At 31.4% G+C, this 19,257-nt stretch overlaps 3 protein-coding genes across 3 annotated transcripts; 2 read left to right on the top strand and 1 right to left on the bottom strand.

The window, feature by feature from the left end:
• Positions 1-21: 21 nt before the first annotated feature.
• LOC119676012 (alpha-1,3-mannosyl-glycoprotein 4-beta-N-acetylglucosaminyltransferase B-like) lies at positions 22-4,338 on the top strand. Its single transcript, XM_038087236.1, has 3 exons — positions 22-110; positions 311-1,240; positions 3,369-4,338. The coding sequence occupies exons 2-3, from the start codon at positions 523-525 to the stop codon at positions 4,223-4,225; spliced, it is 1,575 nt and encodes a 524-aa protein (XP_037943164.1). The 5' UTR covers positions 22-110; positions 311-522; the 3' UTR covers positions 4,226-4,338.
• Positions 4,339-5,679: 1,341 nt separating this feature from the next.
• Positions 5,680-8,772, top strand: LOC119673376 (alpha-1,3-mannosyl-glycoprotein 4-beta-N-acetylglucosaminyltransferase B-like). The gene is made up of 2 exons (XM_038084638.1): positions 5,680-6,318; positions 7,811-8,772. The coding sequence occupies exons 1-2, from the start codon at positions 5,754-5,756 to the stop codon at positions 8,698-8,700; spliced, it is 1,455 nt and encodes a 484-aa protein (XP_037940566.1). The 5' UTR covers positions 5,680-5,753; the 3' UTR covers positions 8,701-8,772.
• A 1,855-nt stretch (positions 8,773-10,627) lies between these two features.
• Positions 10,628-18,536, bottom strand: LOC119678652 (tyrosine-protein phosphatase non-receptor type 23). The gene is made up of 12 exons (XM_038090657.1): positions 18,320-18,536; positions 17,144-17,893; positions 15,863-17,084; positions 14,381-15,804; positions 13,887-14,318; positions 13,232-13,819; positions 12,640-13,176; positions 12,448-12,576; positions 12,203-12,384; positions 11,143-11,330; positions 10,963-11,082; positions 10,628-10,889 (listed from the first exon to the last, which is right to left on the bottom strand). The coding sequence occupies exons 1-12, from the start codon at positions 18,401-18,403 to the stop codon at positions 10,777-10,779; spliced, it is 5,769 nt and encodes a 1,922-aa protein (XP_037946585.1). The 5' UTR covers positions 18,404-18,536; the 3' UTR covers positions 10,628-10,776.
• Between the last annotated feature and the right edge of the window lie 721 nt (positions 18,537-19,257).

Raw genomic sequence — 19,257 nt, 5'->3', positions numbered from 1 at the left:
AATTATTCCGTTAGTTCTTAGAAAAAATTTAAGGAATTAAGTTAATTTTCAGTTATCGCCACTATATCTTTTAACGATATACTAACGATTTCTTGATTGAAAAAAATTAGGTAAGACTATATTCAAATATTAAAAAAATAATTGGTCTCTAAAATATCTATGGGAGTCGCATCAAAATTCCTACAACTCTGATGCTAATTAAAGTATCATGATGATATGTAGTATTAGAATAAAGAGAATATGCTTGGTGATGGATTGCTTTAATTTAGAGAAAATTAAATAAATATAATAAATTGTTTTCTACTTTCAGAACCGCGGTATATATGATGAAGGATACACATTTAAAAACTAAGAAAGCTTAGTAGAGATTAACTATATATACATTTTTTTTTAAATTGATCTAGAGTATTGCAGTCACTTGATGCAATCTACATACTACAATAATACTACAATACTAAAAGTTTGAAAAATGTAACATTATTCGTATTATTTGAGAATATATAACATCTATGCGGTACCAAAATGTTGAAACCACGTCTGCATAATTGCTTACTTTTAACGTCACTTGTGCTCTCAATACCATTTGTTGTGCTTTTTATAATGATGGGTCCACAGTTGTCCACTGAGCCACCATTGCATATTCATGCGTCTTCTTCACTTACGTTCGTATCTGCTGCAACTGGTAGTCCTGCTGCTAACTTATTGAAATCTTTGAGTCCTGAAGCTCGCCAAACTTTAAAAAATGCATCACATGCTCATTCTGCACAACGTTACTCCACAAATACAGCTGTGAGTCTGCCTACTGTTTATCATTTTCTGCCCCATTTACTCGATGATTCCGCATCTTTACGACCTGCTTATTTATATAGTAAGGGTCGCGCTGATGTTAGTATTGTTTTGGGCATACCAACGGTTAAACGAGAGAAGCAATCCTATTTACTTGGCACATTACAAAATCTAATAGAAAATATGAATGAAGAAGAGCAAAATGAAACACTTATCATAGTTTTCATTGGGGAAATGGATCAGAGTACGATTCAATTCATCACGAAACAAATAGTTACTACTTTCGAAGCATACGTCGACAGTGGACTAATCGATGTTATTGCACCAGCTTCTTCGTATTATCCTGACTTTAACAGATTGCGTATAACACTGAATGATTCTTTAGAACGGGTTAAATGGAGGAGTAAACAAAATTTGGATTTTGCGTACTTAATGGCCTATGCACAATCAAAAGGTATGCAATAAATAATATCTATTATAGAGGGCGATCGAACAAGATGTGTATATTTTAAACTTGACCTTGATTGATTATGCCATGTGTTCCTATGATATGTTGTAGTCAGAGGCGAGGCGTCGAATGGTTCAGAGTGTTCACTGAACACCTTAACAATGCTTCCTTTTTAGATCTTTTTTTTATTAGGCAAATAATGTCGCTATTTTGCTACTTAACATTTTTGATAATAGCTTTTCCAAACAGATTAACATAAACACAAAACGTATAATACAAACAAAATAGCACATACATATGTTAGTTACACCCAACATTACTTCCAATTCATAAAAGAGAAAACACATTCCTCTTAAAATATACTAAGGTTCAGAATACAAACTGCACCGCGCTGCTTACAAAGCATGCTAATGAAATAACATTCACATTGGGACTATGTTCAATATTGAATACACAACACAAAACATACAAACTAATATAAAAATAAAAGAGAAAGCCCCTCAAAATATGTACGTAAAATAATCATAACTCTTAAATTAATGCGTACAAGCGGTTAAATAAAAAAAGTGAACCTCCAATGTTATACAAAACCTCCAAGTAAATACAAAAGAGAAAAGAAATGACTAAGCGATAATCGCTTTACATTTGACGAGAGGTTCAATCGACTAAATTGAATCCCAAGTTCATACAAAGCGTGCAAATACAATCAAAGTCACGGTTGCCGTTTTATATGGGCAAATGGTTCAATAAAAAAACTGAACCGTGCATAGTAAATACAAAGTAAAAGAGTTAATGAATGCATGTGAGTTTCTTACACTTATATAGAGATTGGAAATAAATCAAAATCAAAGTCATTATTGCAATATTATACTAGCAAATGGTAAAAGTAAAGAAAAAAATTAAAGAAATTTGAAATGAAAAATAATATTTAGAAATGGATAAATGTGTGATTAAAGATTTGATTTAAATATCATTTTTTAAACGATCTTCTGAAAAAAAGATTTTAATTCATAAAATGAATAGATCAACTCCAGATATGAAGAATTTGGTACCTGATGTAAAAATGTCGAAATCTGTGGTAAGTCGCCGTTTTCCTGCAGCTACAGCTTTATGGTAAATAAAAACCAGTGGATCACAGACTGCGAACATTTAAATAAATTGTTTTGTTGGTCTTGTACGCTATTTGCTTGTGGAAAGGACAAAACTCAGGAGTAGGGGGAATACGTTATAGTTGGAATTCAGTTTTGATCAAATTGTGAACACCTTGCCAAAAAGCTGACGCCTCGCTACTGGTTGTAGTATTTTATTGAAATCACATATCGTCCAAATTGAAATAATCTAATCATGTATTTGTATCGTTCGTCATTTAAAGTAAATACAATGTACCTATGTCTTGAAGTGCTAATCTTCCAGAAGGTGGCATGCAATTAATTGTTGGCGATTTGCATCCCCACTTCAGTTTCGTACATTTATACTTTTTATATTATGTTAGGTTCTCGTTGTTAACGGGTTAGATTCTTACCAACTCAAATATATATATTATATGTTATTATGTGTTATATGTTATATATTATATCCATATATTATATTATATTATAATGATCATAGAATTTACGTATTGACTGAGCCTGAACGTAAATTCTGTACAATGACCGCACTCAAAGAAGGTGAGTGAACTAAGTCTTTTTGTGGGACGGACTAGCACTAGTAGTTTAACAATTATCTATTCAATGCTCCCATACAATGAGCCTAGATAAAGAAAGCGTACCTTGCTGCGTGGTGTTAATGGTCGGGCTGGTACTAGTATCTTATATTATAATTTCGTCGACTCTATATTCTTCTATGGTGGTTTGGCATGGTAAAATCAGATATCAATTTGAGGGCGAATTGTAAAAAAATGTCCGCTTTCACATTTAAAAAATATATATGGTACTAAATTGATCACCCTCTACTTAAGTTTTTTTTATATTCTTCTATGGTGGTTTGGCATGGTAAAATCAGATATCAATTTGAGGGCGAATTGTAAAAAAATGTCCGCTTTCACATTTAAAAAATATATATGGTACTAAATTGATCACCCTCTACTTAAGTTTTTTTTAAATTATGTAAAATTTTTAATTATTTTAATTATTAGGTACATTTTACGTTCAGCTGGAAGATGATATTTTAACTCAACGCCGTTTCATAACAACGATGAAAAAGTTTGCCATCACTAAAAGTGCTCTAACTAATTCGTATCATCCACCTTGGTTTATTTTAGACTTTTGCCAATTAGGTTTTATTGGGAAAATGTTTAAGTCGACTGATCTGCCATATCTCATAACATTCTTTCATATGTTTTATAATGATAAACCGGTCGATTGGTTGCTTGTTAGTTTCATAGAATCAAAAGTATGTACCAATGATAAAGATAAAAAGCAGTGCAATCAGGAAAAAGCAAAATACTGGTTACACTATCGAATATCATTATTTCAGCATATTGGTACAAGTTCATCTCTGAAGGGTAAAGTCCAACGACTGTCAGACAATGATTTTGGATCGTTGCTTTCACCCAATCCACCAGCGACAGTTATGTCTACCATAATTCCATATAAAGATTATTCAATTGAACGCGCTTATTATGGTGAAACGTACTTTTGGGGTCAACCACCAAAATCGGGTGACATCGTGCAATTTACATTTGAAAAACCAATACAAATTCGTCGTTATTTTTTTCGAAGTGGTAATTTGAAAAATCCTTTATATCGTTTCTACAACACAACTGTAGAAGTATTACCCGCCGTCAGTTTAAGCAAATATGCATACTTTTGGAGCACGTACAATTCTACTACCGATGGTTACTTAATTGTTGGAGTGTTTAATGTATATGGTATGACGCACGGTGTCTTAGGAGCATTATTTGGCGCAATTAGAGGAATGCGCTTATATGTCCACAGTGATAGTGAAAATTGGGTGATCTTGAATACGATTTATATAGAAACTCGGATATAACTAATAATTATTGAAAGTAAAAATAAAATTATTATAGTAAGAAACTGATTGTTGCATCATCCCCGTAAAGCAAAGAATTCATTTCGAACATAAAATATATCTGAGAAATATGAATTAATAATACAAAGATTCAATTTCGTATTTTAAAATATGTACATATAATAAATAAAATAAAAGTAATAAAATATGTAATTGAAAATATTTAATTAAAAAAAGATATATGTTTTAAATATGTATATAAAATAGACTAAAAATTAACAAGGTTCCGGTCTTTTGGTACAGGGAAGCACTGTGACCTTAGGAGATCTTATGTACTTGTAATCGATAGTAATCGAAGAGAAGACACTCAAACTTTGGAATTAACGCCAAAATGTCTCTTGTTGATGTTTTTAAAATATCAGAAGGGGATAGTAGGACCCGACTAATTATATTCTCCTTCACGACACAATTTATAATTCTTTACAATTTAATTTAAAGTATTATATTTATCGCTTAATGTAAAAATTAATGATAAAATATTTTCTTCAACATAGAGCTTATGAGACTTTATCGTTTAGACTTATCGTTGTTAGAGCAGATGAAACACCAGAACAAAGTAATAAGCGTGTTGAGTCAAATCGTATTAGATCAGCACGATCTATTGTAATGAAAGGAGCATATTTATATAATAAATTAAATTATATTATGCAAAATTTATAGTTTACATGCAGTTCAATATTCTTATCAATAAGACATTTGTAATACATTGTGACCGAAAAGTTTTCGGAGGTTCTCATTTAAAATTCGCGCGCTGTATATTTTTCGATATTTTAAGTTAAACCCGTAGTTTTATAGGTGTGTCATTGTTGATATATTACAGGATTGTATTTTGTCATGTTTGTTATGGCTGAGAATGCTAAATTAATAGCTCTTAACCTTAGCTATTAATTTAGCATAATGTTATATTATAATCACAATTGTAGGGTTTAATTTTTGCTTATTAACTCAACATAATGATCGTGTGGCAGCACGAAATGTGCACTCCTATTAGTACACAATTCATCCCACACTTTTCACCAACATCCCTTACTCCATTCCAATACCTAATCAATGCTTTCTGGCTTAGATACGTCTAGCACGCTAGATATTAAGCCTATATGACATCCTCTCTGCTTTCAATTACTGAAACGGGGTTGCATCCGCTGAACGTGGCTGACATTTTCCATATTCATTCACATAAGGTGGTTTTAGTGGGTTCAAGTCTCACACGGTGGTTTTTGATGCATTCCACCAACTATAAATAAAAAAACAATTCATTCGCGCTTGGACGACCAGTTAGAAAGGTTAACATCTGGAAAATACTCAAAAGGACATAGTATAAAATAATAGTAATATATATCTTAAATATCATTGTTACTAAAAAAGTGACATTGAGAAAAAAGTCAAAACTTATTACTAAAAAATTAAAAAATAAAAAATTTAAATCCATACATCATCTATTTTCTGGAAAATTCACATCTCTGCAGCTTATGATGTCGTAAATGGTAAGATGCGTTTCCGGGAAAGAATTTTTTTGCGAATGGTTGTGGTAGCAGTTGTAGTTTTCGTAACTAGTATATGTGCATTGATGTACCATAACTCGTCTAACAATGTTGACAAAGAAGTACTAAATCTACGATTACCGATTTCTTTCAAGTTCTTGCCATATTTGCCAGAGGATCCGATTGTATGGCAACCGGTTTATATAATCAGTCATCATAACGAAGAAGTAAGTTTTGTACTGGGATTTATATTAACACCAGGAAACAAGGAAATTGAACTGTTAAATAAATTGAAAGACCTTTTGACAAATATGAATGAAATGGAACAAAAAGCTTCATTAATTGTTATATTTGTAGCAGATATAAATCTTAATAGAGCTATCGCAAGTGTTAGGCTATTAAATACATTTTTTAGTCCGTATACTAGAAATGGTACTATTGACATAATCGCACCACCACCACAATATTATCCGAAGGAATTACAGAAATCATATAAGGATTTCACGGATATTGAAAATTGGAGTAAACAAAATCTGGATATAGCATATCTGATGGGTTATGTAAGTGTAAAAGGTATGTGCATATAAATAATTTATGGAAAATATTTTATTATTGAATAATGTTTATACATGTATTCTGTATGTGATCAACAACAATTATTTAATTAATAATTTAAATGAAATTAGTTAATTCGGTTTCTATCTTTAATTTAATTTCTCTTTAATTTTTTTCTCATTAATTACTCTATTTAAAACGTTAATTGTCTTGAGTTCATTTTTTTAAACAAAAGTTTCTAATGGTGCCATGCCTGATCACACAGGAATCAATAGTAATGAGTCCGCCGACAGTCTTGCGAGAGCAGAATCTGCTATTCAAATCTGTAGACCGGAGCCTTATTTGGGATTAAGTTGATCTTCAACTAGGTCTCTGATTGATAAATACTTTTCAGTCGAGAGAAGTCGCTACAAGCGCAACTGTCGAGGTAACCGTCACGCTTAGGAGCTAGTTCATCCCTAAAGTTATAGTAAGATATCCTTCTACAGCACAACAGAGTTGAGGTTGCTGGTAGGATATTTAACGGGTCACCATGAACTGCGTTATCACCTTAACTCTTCGGGTCTGTCCGAAGAGATAGATTTCCAATCACATTCTCTGTAACTGCCCATCCTTGATCTGCGCCAGGAGGAGGTCACTGGGTCGAGTACTACTCTCCCCTTCTGACATTGGGAGGTCTTCAACGGTCGACATCCTGGCCTTTATTCGGAAGGCGGGTCTGTTGCAGCACAAAAGATCAGTCATGATCACAGTGCTCCGCTCCGTTGGAAGCTAGTACCCCGTTTATTGTAATGGTGTTAGAGGGATGGGTTCTTTTAGATATTTTTACTAATTTAAAATAGTTTTTTATTTTATAAAATAGTCATGACACATTAATAATGAATATGTATATATGTATATAATTTTTCGATTAATTTTGGGGGACCTAAATCCGTGTATGGCTCCTCTCTTCCTGGCTATATACCCGGTTCTAAGTATTAAGAAAATTGTTCAAAAACGAGGCTAGTAGTATGATCCTGAATCAAAGCAATAGGTTAATGGATAGTGTAAACCCGGCTTTTTGGCTTTGAAGCGTGTTTTTGTCCAGAAATTAGTTGAGAAAGTTTTATAGTCAATTGTTTGAAATGTATAATGAATTTTGTTTGTAGATGTATGGATCAGGTTTACAGAAGAAAGAAGTCAGAAATCCGCACTGGATCTTCATGTTAACTGGGATAACTTATTCAGTTCAGCCGTTTAAAGTATTGGTTACGATACTATTTTATTATATGGTTCATATTGTATTGCATTTAGAAGTCTACTTATAAAACAAGATCCTATTTTTACTCTATGCGATTTCTTTGATCCTCGTTCTTTGATTCGTATTTTGTATTTTTGTATGTTTTATAGATCTTTTTATTATTCATTGAATGACAATATTGAATGAATTGATATGATTATTGTGTTCACATGTTATATTGTAAATAATAAATAGACAATACGTAATATTATAATTTTATTTCTGTTATAGGCAAATACTATATTCATCTGGATGATAACACTGTAAGCAGGAAAAATTTTATATCAACGATAATAGCAATTATGGATAAAGAGCATTTCAATGAAAAGAAGTGGTTCTGGTTAGATTTCTGTAATGATGATTTTATTGGAAAATTGTTTAAAACAAGTGATTTGCCATATCTTGCAACATATTTTCAATTATTCTATAAGGATAAACCAGTTCATTTGCTCTTATACAAATATCTTGAAACTAAATTATGCAGTGATAATATGAGCGATAAACTATGCAATTTCCTTATTGCCCAATTATGGTCACATGAACATATTCTGCTGTTTGAAAAAGGTGCTGTAAAACCTGCTATGATATTCGATAAGCGAACTTCTGATAATAATCACACTACAGACAAGAGAATAGGATTTCATAAACACCATAAGAATCCTACTGCGTACACAAAAACTTCTATTGGAACTATACATGGTTATACAATGAAATTAGCTTATTCTGGAGAATCTTATTTCCATGGTGGTATACCACGGAAAAATGACAACATAATTTTTCAATTTGTCAAACCCACTGAATTGACACGATATATTTTTCGCAGTGGAACTGTTAAACACCCTGATGAACGTTTCTATGATACAACGGTGGAAATTTTGCCACTCCCTATGCGCGATCGAATATTTGATACAACTTTAGCACAGCGCTATAACGTTACTAGGGATGGGTTTTATATTGTCGGGAGTTTTAATGACGATGGTATTGCCGTGGGAACAATAGATCCAAATTTTGGTGTACTGGAGCGATTACGACTTTGGGTGCATTCTACTTCACGGCATTGGGTGTATTTAACAGATATTTATTTGGAACAAAAAAATGATTCTGAATTATTATTACGTTAATATATTTACACAAGGTGCAAGATTTATTTTGTATTAAATGAATAATAAAAGTGAAAATTATTAAAATTTAAAGGCTATACATTTTTTTAAATTTTAATTTAAAATTAAAATAAAATACAAGGCTTAAAAATAGCAAGTAGAAACAATACAGCAAATAAGTATAATTTGTTTTTTATTGTTGAAACTTATTAATATGTAATACATAATTTATATAATAATTATTATAATATAATAATAATAATGATAAATGTAATATAATGTTATAATATAATAATGTTAAATGTATAATAATAAAATATATAATAAAATGATAATAAGCAAGCTCCTTATAAAAATATTTAGAAATTTAAAAATTAAAAAACCGGATGTATAAAGTAATATGTAAAAAAATTCCGAAACTGTAATAACTGCCTATACACTTGTATATAACAATGTTTGCTTTTATATAAAAATAATATATGAATATATAATTAATATATATGTTTGTAATAGTTTTTAATATTAATACAAAATAAATTAAACTTTTATTTATTAAAAAAAAAAATTTTAATCTATTTAAAAAAATAATTATTATTTAAATTGATTAAAACAAATTTGATTTTAATTTATTAAAAAATAATAATTTATTACTTTTTTATTTAAAAAAAAAACAATTTTTAATTTAATTTAAAACTTCCCGTTAATTTAAAAAACAATTTCCCTTTAATTAAAAAAACTCTTTTAATTAAATAAATTTTTTTTGTAGGCAAATTTAGCAAACAAAAATTTTTTTTTGGCAATTATTTTAAAAATTTTTTTTTCCTTTAATTTTAGAAAAAATTTAGAAATTTATTGAATTTTTTTGACTTTAATTTGTTAAAAAAAAAATTTATTTTAATTTATTACGGAAATTTAATTTAATTGAATTTTATTATTTTAATTCCAAAATTTAAGTATTTAGGTTTTTTACTGTAAAATAATATAATGATTTGTATATATATGTATATTTAGTGCATATAATTAAATTTTTTATTTTTATAAAAATTTATTTGCTTTAATAAAATTATGGATACCTTTCTTCATTTGTAAAAATTCAAAAACAAAATTAAATTATAATAATAAAATTCAGTTTTTAGTTTAGTTTCGATATAAATACCTTCGAGGTTAACAATTTCAGTCAAAGAATTTTCTTGAAAAATTTTAATATTTTAGGTAGTACTTTCAGAATATTAAATGAATTTTTGTGTTTTATTTATAAAATCCAATTTTAACTGTTATTAGTTTGAAGTACAAAGGAATATATATATATAACAGTTCGTTTAATTTTGGGATAATGATTGTTAATTTTTTTTATACGATAAATCCAATTAAAAAAAAAGTAAAACTAAAAACCATGATTTATTTTTATAATATTTTTATTTTGAACTGAAAAGTTTTTAACTGTTTTGGAATTGTTTCATTTTAATACGCAAAAAAGATTATTTTTATTAGGTCGCATTTATTGTTTTGCTTTGCCAGATTTTTCAATTATTTAAATTGTTGATTTCAATCTAAATAGTTTTTTTGATATCTTTTATCGTGTTTTGCATTTCGTTATCAACTGAAAATTATTATTTTGATAGCAAATAGATTATTTCTAAATCTTTATTTTGAATCAAATGTAATTTATCGCATAGTTAATTCTTTTGGAATGCCTTTTTTTAAAGCGCAGTTAGAATAAATTCAATTTTGAAAAAGTTGAAAAAATTCCCTTTATAAATACCTAAGCAAAGCTTTTAAAATTATTTTTTATTTTTTCTATTCCTAATATGTTTTAAAGTGAATTACATTCATCAAGTTTAAAAATTTCTAAACATTTGATATTAAAATTTACTTAGAACAACTGTAGATACTTTCGAAATAATTAAAAATATTACTTTTAAGGAGCATTTGTATGATTTTATATAAAAAAAATTAATTAATTCAAATAAAAATTAAATTGAATTAAATCCAGATAATTATTTTTATTCACTTTCAGACTGTATGCAGTTATAGTTGAGTCAATTCAACTCTATTCAAACCTTCAGTTATATTTATTTTTGTAGTAGTTTGAATTTTTCATTTTAATTTCCACAGTGGATCTAGTTCGTTAAGTGGATCTTTCATTTCTTCCTTTTCTTTAGAAGCAACTTGTGGTGCAATCTTCATTTGATATGAAGTCATAATGCCACCTAAGTGGGAAAGAATAGGTTATATTATACAAAATTAAAGTATATTATCAAAAAAAAAAAAAAAAATAATTACGTTTATTAAGCACATCATGTGCATGACTCAAAACAATTTGCATCGATTGTTCCAGCGTATTTGAATCGCGTAAAGCATTTTGCCGTTGACACGAAATATGATACCAAACATCAACAATATCTAAAATTATTAAAATAAAAATTTATTAATAAAAAATAATATAATAAAAAGTTAACATACTTATCAGAGTTGGACGTTTATTTTGTGTAGCTAAAATGGCACAAAGTGCTATCGTAACTAACTCAGAGCGTTCAGAGCCTGTTAAACAATTCATTATTAAGGGAGAGTTTGAAGTGTTGAATTCCAAACAGTTTTCCTGATGCACATTCAAGGCATTACTTGCAATACCAATGAGTTGAGCTTGTATACTAATTATATGGGGAAAAAAAATATTTACATTAAAAAAATTTAAGATATAATAAATAATGATTTAAATGTTCGAGCATAACGACGTTGGAGAAGCTTGATTATACTCAAATTCGAACATCTAGATTGATCCGAATCGAAGATTTTTAAGCTACTCGAAGATGTTCGAACTGCTATACTTAAGGATGAACGAACCACTTAAAGATGAGTACTAAATTAGATTAGATTTTAAAACGGGTTAGGAACTTGTCATCACGTCACTGCATACTTTGAGGATTGTTGTGACATACCCACTTTAGTTCCATAAACGAGTAGCAGTTAAGAACGTCATTATCTCCCATGGAGAGATGTTGCCTAATTCCGTTATAAGGGGATAAGCAGTGGATAAGTACCGAAATCTGAATCTGGCTAGATGAGCACTATATTATCGAGATGAGAAGATTACTCGAGCAACCAGATAATGATCGAAAAGCAAATCTTTATGTTTCCGCTTATTTTTTTTTAAAATATATATTTTATATACATTTAATAGAAAATGTTCGAACTTCATATGGTGTTTAATATATTCGAGCTGCTTGAAGATGTTCAACACTTTTGCAGATGATTGACCTATATGATGATGATTAAGCTACTTGATCAAGTTAGTCGAAAATCATTTAACTACTCGACATTGACCGAGCAACTTAAGATAATATTGAACGAAGATGTTCGAGATACTCGAAAATAATTGAGCTACTCGAACTCCATATGGCATTCGAATATTTTTTGAGCGGCTGGCTGTCTATCTAACAATGCATGAGTACAAGCTTACACAGACATCAAAATGCTTGAAATTTCGAACAGCATGAATTATATTTGGAACTCTCATAAATACCCTTTAGTCCAAGCTTTAATTTGTAGAACGGACACATCAATTATAGGATCAGCGCCATGCATTGACAATTTTATACTATATTTCGTACAATATGACAATGTTTTAATTTCAGTACATTTTATGGTATAATCATCATAATGTGTTTCTATGTTAATATTTTGCGGCCAATAGGGATCGAGCATCTAAAAAAAATGTTATTATGAGCAAAAATTCACTAACTTTTATAAAGAAAGAAAATATCTCACCTCATTTGGTGTATGTAAACATACAACAGTGCGTGCTTTTTGTGACCAAACCATTGACCAGAAGTCGTGTATTGTGTTTTGCTGTGGTGTTTGCGCAATAATCAAATTTGGGCAACCAAAACCAAGATTCTTTATTAATAAATAAAAACACATTAATTTTAATTTAAAGTTTTCATTAAAAACAAAAATTACATTTAAATAAGCTGCATTAATGTAATCATCGGTATTTTTTTCTAATTTAACTCGTGCATGATCGTACGGTAAGCAATCCAATGAACGATTTTTCTCTGGAAATAATTTTGCAACTGTAGTTGTACGGTTGTTCATGTCTTTAGCTAACATATCTTGAAGTTCTTTCCATTTCGCAGAAAGTTGTGTGTTACCATTCAACATTTTTATATTTAAGCTTTCGATTAATTTTTCATAACGTTCAACTTCTTTGTGAAAGTACTTTAGTATTTTATCATCGGTAAAAGGATCGAATGGTTTCAGTAGGAATGTTGTGGACGTTGTTGTGGAATGTTTATCTGCTTTTATTTGTGAGACAGAATCCCAATCGAAGTTATTATCAAGTGAACTTAGATCGGAGCAAATCGATATATTATCGAAACTTAGTTTACGTGTCATAGGCGCATCGGTAGGCGTTGATAATTGCAATGGTACTGACGATGTTGAATATACGGTTGATTGCACGGTTTCATTGGGGATTACGGTCTTAATATCTTTCACCTATAAAAAATGTTTTCATTTATAATACCTCTACAAAAATGTATAATTTAAATACCTCAATTGGTTTTTTTATTTCTTCTACCACTTCTGTCTGCGGTTCTGTTGCTGCACCTGTTTGACTTGGTGCAGGACTGGCGACTATTTCTGGTTTTAAAATGGGTGCTGGCAGAATAGGTGCTGGTACATTAGTCGCAGTTTCGGAAAAATCTATACCAGTAAGCAAATCAATATTGGAGGATTTTTTTACATTCCTCGCTGCAGCTGGTGCGGTTGTAGCACTTTTGGTAACATTCGGACTTTCCGTATTCGATTTTTGTATATTATTTGGTGTGCCTTGCTGAGAACTTGAAGCGTACTCAGCTGCACTTTTGGTAGTTTGTGTATTAGCAATAGCAGCACTGCCACTCTGCATGTAAGTGGAGTGTCGTTGTGCTTGTTGCTGTGGTTGTGATGTATACGGGTCCTGTAATTGCTGCTGAGCATTTAGATTAGTAACAGCTGGCATTGCATTTGGCGCAGCAGAATTTGGAACGTTCTGGTGAGCTGTACCATTTGATTGATAGCCATATGGAAGTGTATAGTATTGTAAGTTATCAAGTTTATTTTCTGTGACATGGCCTTTTGTGTGAGATATAACAGGAGACTAAAAATATATATATAAATAATTTTTTGTTCTGTGGAATGATGTTAATTAGGTGCTATAAACTCACCTCAAATCCAGTTGCAATATTCATTTTGTTTGCATTTTCAGAATCTGTGGTTGCAACTTGTGTCGCATTCTGTAAAACTAATGCTGATGTATATTGTCCATAGAATTGTTTATTTGCATTGTTTGTTTGTTGATATCCGCTGCCATATTCATAAATTCCAGTTTGTGGGTTGAAACTATAACCAGGATGTTTGGTCATAGAGCCGTACTTACTGAAAGATGTGTTAGCCGTTGTAGTAGATGTAGATGAAGCCATCATATTCTTAGCAGCCAATTCTTGCATATTTTGTTGTGAACTTACAACATATGGTGCTTGCAGTGTTTGTGGAATTTGTTGCATGGGATTTTGTTGTAAGGAACCTTGAATATTTTGAGTTTGGCCAAAGACTGCGTTTATTTGATTTGGCAATTGAGCGGAGAGCGGTTGTTGACCCTAAAAAAATATTCTGTGTTAGAGAAAATTTAATTTTAATGAATTTCAAAATATATTCTTACCATATTCGCCTGGTTATCATAAGATATAGTTGCATTAGGTTTACTAGTATTGATGCTATTATTTTGTTGTTGTAGATTCGGTGTTGGATAATTTATTGTTTGCTGTGACAGCTGATCGCTGTTGTAAGGCGTAGCTGGCATGCCTCCTATTTGTTTTGTATTACTCGATATAGGTTGTTGTGCAGCGTTAACTCCACTTAAAGTTTGTGGATTTGATGTGCTTGCAATACCAACAAATTGCTGTGGCAAATTAGAGTTACTGGATGTAGCATTAGTGTTATTTACCAGTTGATTTCGTTGCATTAGTCCAGCGTCATAATTCAATTGTTGTGGATGTGCATATTGTTGCATTGTCGGTAACTGTTGTTGCAGTGGTTGCTGCTGGTGTACTGATAATTGTTGCTGTTGCAATGTTTGTTGTGGTTGCAATGGCTGTTGTTGTTGCAATGGCTGCTGCTGAGACTGCAAAGGCTGTTGTTGTTGAGGTTGCAAAAGTTGTTGTTGCTGCGGTTGTAATATCTGTTGCTGCTGATGCAAAAGTTGTTGTTGCGGTTGCAAAGGCTGTTGTTGCTGTTGCAATGCTTGTTGCTGCGGTTGTAATAACTGTTGCTGCTGTTGTGGGTGTGGCAAATGCTGTTGTTGCGGTTGTAAAGGCTGTTGTTGTTGTTGCAAAGGTTGTTGTTGCTGTTGTAAAGGTTGTTGTTGCTGTTGTAATCGCTGTTGTTGCGTCATTTGTTGTTGTTGCAATAGTTGTTGCTGCTGTTGCAATAAATGTTGCTGTTGAAGTGATTGTTGCATGGGTAGTTGTTGTTGTAATGCATTACTAGCTTGACTATACTGCTGCAATAATTGTTGTTGGGTTGAATTATAATTGTTGGCAAGTGACATATTTGCCATATTCTCATTTAGATTAGTAAAACGTGAATTTGGCGATGCTTGTAAAGTATATGCGGGTGGTGCTATATATTGCTGTGGTTGTTGTTGGTGCATAGGATTATAACCCGGTGCACTGGGGTTATAGAATTGCGTTTGTTGCAAACTGTAGGGTGGTGGTGGCTCATTTGGTGCTGTTGAATTTACAGCAGTTGGATAGTAATTACTTGAACATACAGCTTGAGTAGGATTTTCTGAACCCAAAGGACTTGGTCTTACCGGTGGTATATATTGATTTGCAGATATTGTTTGATTTGTGTTTAATGTATTATCTGTTAGTCCTGTGTTAGAAGTGCTAGTAGCAGTAGCATTTTTGGATTTTAAGTAATCGCGTAATTTTGGCGTATTTGAAGTTGTGTTAGTGTTTGGGGGAACAAACATATTGGGTACCGGAGTTTTATTGTTGCTAACACTTTTTAAACGTTGTTGTCGCTCTTCTGATTGAACATCACGAGCTGATTTGAAACGGGTGAGTAGTTTTTGTACATTACCTGTCGATTAAAAAAAAATTGTAAACAATTTTATTTTTAGAGAAATAAACTTTTTTACCTGACAGTTTTTTATAAAATTCCAAGCCTTTAGCAGATTTGGCTAGAAGATCTTCATAAACATCATATGATGCAGCTAATGAAGAGAAGAAAGAATCTCTTTTATGTTTCACATCCGCTAAAGTTTTTAGCACTGGTGCTGCTTTAGCATAAGAATCCGTCAGAGCTTGTAAAATATTTTTCTGTGCTAGTAGATTTTGATCGATTAGCTGTGTTAAACGTTCATGTTTGCTGATTTCTTTTTCAAATAAATTTTCTAGACCCTCCTCGGATCCGTGTGCAATTACTTTAGAAGTTATGTCGTCATCATTGACAGCGATACGTAAATCTGCATGAAATTGAGAACGTTGTGCCTTCATCTCATTTACTTTATTCACAATTAATTTGACTTCTTTAAAAATCTCTGCGGTATTCAGTTCAGAGCTAAGTTTCGGAACTGATTGTTGTATCTCTTGCAATGGACGTGAGAGTATTTTTAAATTATTAACATGAAGTTCCATTGCTTTGCGTAATGTGTCATTTGATTCACCAGCACGACTGTGTGCTTCAGTGTATTTCTGGTATTCCCTAGTAAGTTCTATGAAATGTGTATTAGGCGTTCGCTTCACACCTGTTAGCGTTTGAAATTCATGTTCCTGTCGCTCTTCCTCTGCTAAAACAGTACTCATTTCTTTGAGATTATTTTCAACATCTGTACATATTTCTGCAAGCTGTGACATAGCAGATATTAAATCTGGAATAGCATTATTATTTGCATTTAAAGCTGCACAGCGGTCTACTATGCCTTGTGGTATTTTGTTAGCTTTTTCCTCATTTATATTGAGATTATCTAAAGACAGGGAACTCATGAAGGTAGCTAATTCGGTTTCATGTTGTTCTATACGTTCACCATATTTTCGTAATAATTTTGCTTTTTCTTCACTGTACAACGAACTTGCTTCATGCGCTTTCATTGGTACTAAACGCGCAAATATATCTTCTCCACAAACTTCAGGATCAGTTACACTAAATGGTGTACCTTTAACTAGATTCGCACCCTGTACTGCGCTTATACTTGTAAGTTCAGGCACTGCCTCATGGTATATGAATTCATTTTCATTTTTAGCATTTTTTCGTTTCGCCTCTACTACGTCAGCCGTGAAAACTAGAGACTCCATTATTTCCTTTTGATCTGGTAACCCTTTCGATTCTTTACGTGCTTCCTCCAGCTTATCCCAGGCAGCCTTTAAAGACATTTTATTATAATAAGTTAAATTAAAACTTTAAAGATTATTTTTCATACCTGATATAAGGTAACCCGTTCACCCATTTTTTGCTGTTCTTCGGAATGCTGTCCTTGGTATAAAAACAATATACAATTCAAATATGCAATTTTGAAGCGTACATATTTTTTCCACAATTTATAAACTGAACTTTCAATCACTTGTGACACTGGACCATCATCACCTCCAGTCAGTAGGGCCGCCAACGCAGCACCATAATACACAATTATCTGCGCGGTCACTTTGGCCACAATATTAGGTTTACGATTATCAATGAGTGATTTTTCCAAAATGCACTCTTGTGCTTGTGCATAGGACACTTGTTGCATGAACACCAAAAGCTCAGTTGTCATGAAGTCATTACCAGAGTTGACGTTAGTGTAGCGTTCACGTAGTTCACCAAAGGCCCAGGCGGCGCATTGGAAGTGTGTGCATGCCAATTTCATGCCATCTACATCACCACGCGTAACTGAAGCACCCACCTGTGTATGAGATGCGGCGATATTGAAGAGCACAGCAGCCATTTCAAAGCGCATATCTGTGACTTCGTGTACATGGCTTTGATAAAGATCCTTCCAGGTAAAAGTGAAGAAGTTATTGCCTGCAAGTTGTGGGAAACGATTTTGCAGCGAATGCAGCTGACAGTAATAACGTTTCATTATCGCATAACCATCTTTTGTGGGATGCATGGCTTGATTGCGTAGCGTCTCCAATGCAAATACATCCTTCGAATAGGCATCGGGATTTTCTTGATACACCTCTGCAATATACTGTAATTAAAAACAAATATTATGACTAACTGAATATAATTGTTTATTGGATTGTTGTTTTGTTTGTTTTTATTACGAAATTGCGTGGAAAGAGAAACCGAAAATTGCAATAAAAAGATAATAATCAGATGACTCAGCAACAGAATTTTTTAGCATTTAGCATTTGTGAAATTCGAAGCCTTTGTGTAACAAAAATACATTGATATGGTTTCTTTATGACAAAATCTTTTGTTAACAATACATTTTTGGTTTTATTAATTTTAATAGAAAATAATTGAAGCAGTGAAATATGTCCCACTAATATAAACGATATCATATTGATGCTGCGGGTAATGCATATTTTGAATTTCTGTTAGATTTATATTGTATTTCTAGTCATTATTTTTTATATCAAACAGAATATTACTTGCATATAATTATTTTCACCTTTTTTAAATTGGCGAAAGACGTGCCCTCCGGACTCGACTTTAACGCAAACCAAAGCATATGCAAACGCGGCACAGCTTCCATATTTATATGTTTTATTATTTTAACTTTACAGCACTACAAAAATCTTAACTTCTTTATAACATATATATAATTAAATTACAAAAACATGAATTTAATGAGCAGCACAATCTTTTCTTTTGCAATCGAATTTCTTTTACTGTGTTTTCTGCAGTAATTTGTGTCAAAATTTAGTGATGCCAACTTGCTTAAAAATATAGAAATCGCCGGTTGCGTATATGTACAGCGGCTATTACCAGCGGCTATTCTCAATGACTTTAACGTGTATTTCAGTCGTTATTTATAAGCACGAAATTTAAAATTATTTTAAATAACTTATTGTTTTAGTCATTGCCAACAAAGTACATATGTGTTAAATAAACAGATGTATAAAAAGTAAGATTCCACAAAAGGGGAAATTGTTTATTTTAAACATTTCCCTATCAGACAAGAGAAGTAATACTATGTTCAGATAGCAAAATTTTCTTAATTTCGTAGAAATAAAATTAAGTTAATTTTGAAAGTGTTCATACTGCCCCAAATGAAGGAAATCATATGTTTTTTGTTTACAAATCGAATATTAAAAATTATATGCTCCAAATACCATTTTTATTTGGGAAATTTTGAATGTTGATTATTATAACTATAAAGGACAGCTTTCAATAGTTTTATTAGCTTTAGCTAATTTCAGGTATGGGAATTATTAATTTCACTTTATTTTAAATTAATAACAGTCACAGTTTTTTCTGTATATTCAAACTTAAACATTTGCACTACTTTCAAAATATTTTCCCGGTTTTATTAAAGTCAACTGTCACTGACATTTATTTAAAAAAAAATGTCTCATTTTCGTTAGTTTTAAACGGATATAGTTACAT

Source organism: Teleopsis dalmanni, chromosome 1 (assembly GCF_002237135.1).
Source record: "Teleopsis dalmanni isolate 2A chromosome 1, ASM223713v2, whole genome shotgun sequence".
Lineage (NCBI taxonomy): Eukaryota > Metazoa > Arthropoda > Insecta > Diptera > Diopsidae > Teleopsis > Teleopsis dalmanni.
Note: the sequence above shows the minus strand (reverse complement) of the source record. Positions and strands in the feature narration are given on the sequence as shown.

Excerpts from the sequence above, each read along its gene's own strand:
- LOC119676012 (XM_038087236.1), top strand. The coding sequence starts at position 523 with ATGTTGAAACCACGTCTGCATAATTGCTTACTTTTAACGTCACTTGTG. Across the intron at positions 1,241-3,368 it reads GGCCTATGCACAATCAAAAG|GTACATTTTACGTTCAGCTG; the intron begins GTATGCAATAAA and ends TTTAATTATTAG.
- LOC119673376 (XM_038084638.1), top strand. The coding sequence starts at position 5,754 with ATGCGTTTCCGGGAAAGAATTTTTTTGCGAATGGTTGTGGTAGCAGTT. Across the intron at positions 6,319-7,810 it reads GGGTTATGTAAGTGTAAAAG|GCAAATACTATATTCATCTG; the intron begins GTATGTGCATAT and ends TTTCTGTTATAG.
- LOC119678652 (XM_038090657.1), bottom strand. The coding sequence starts at position 18,403 with ATGGAAGCTGTGCCGCGTTTGCATATGCTTTGGTTTGCGTTAAAGTCG. Across the intron at positions 17,894-18,319 it reads CTTTCGCCAATTTAAAAAAG|TATATTGCAGAGGTGTATCA; the intron begins GTGAAAATAATT and ends TTTTAATTACAG. Across the intron at positions 11,331-12,202 it reads ATTAAAGCTTGGACTAAAGG|TATACAAGCTCAACTCATTG; the intron begins GTATTTATGAGA and ends CCATATAATTAG.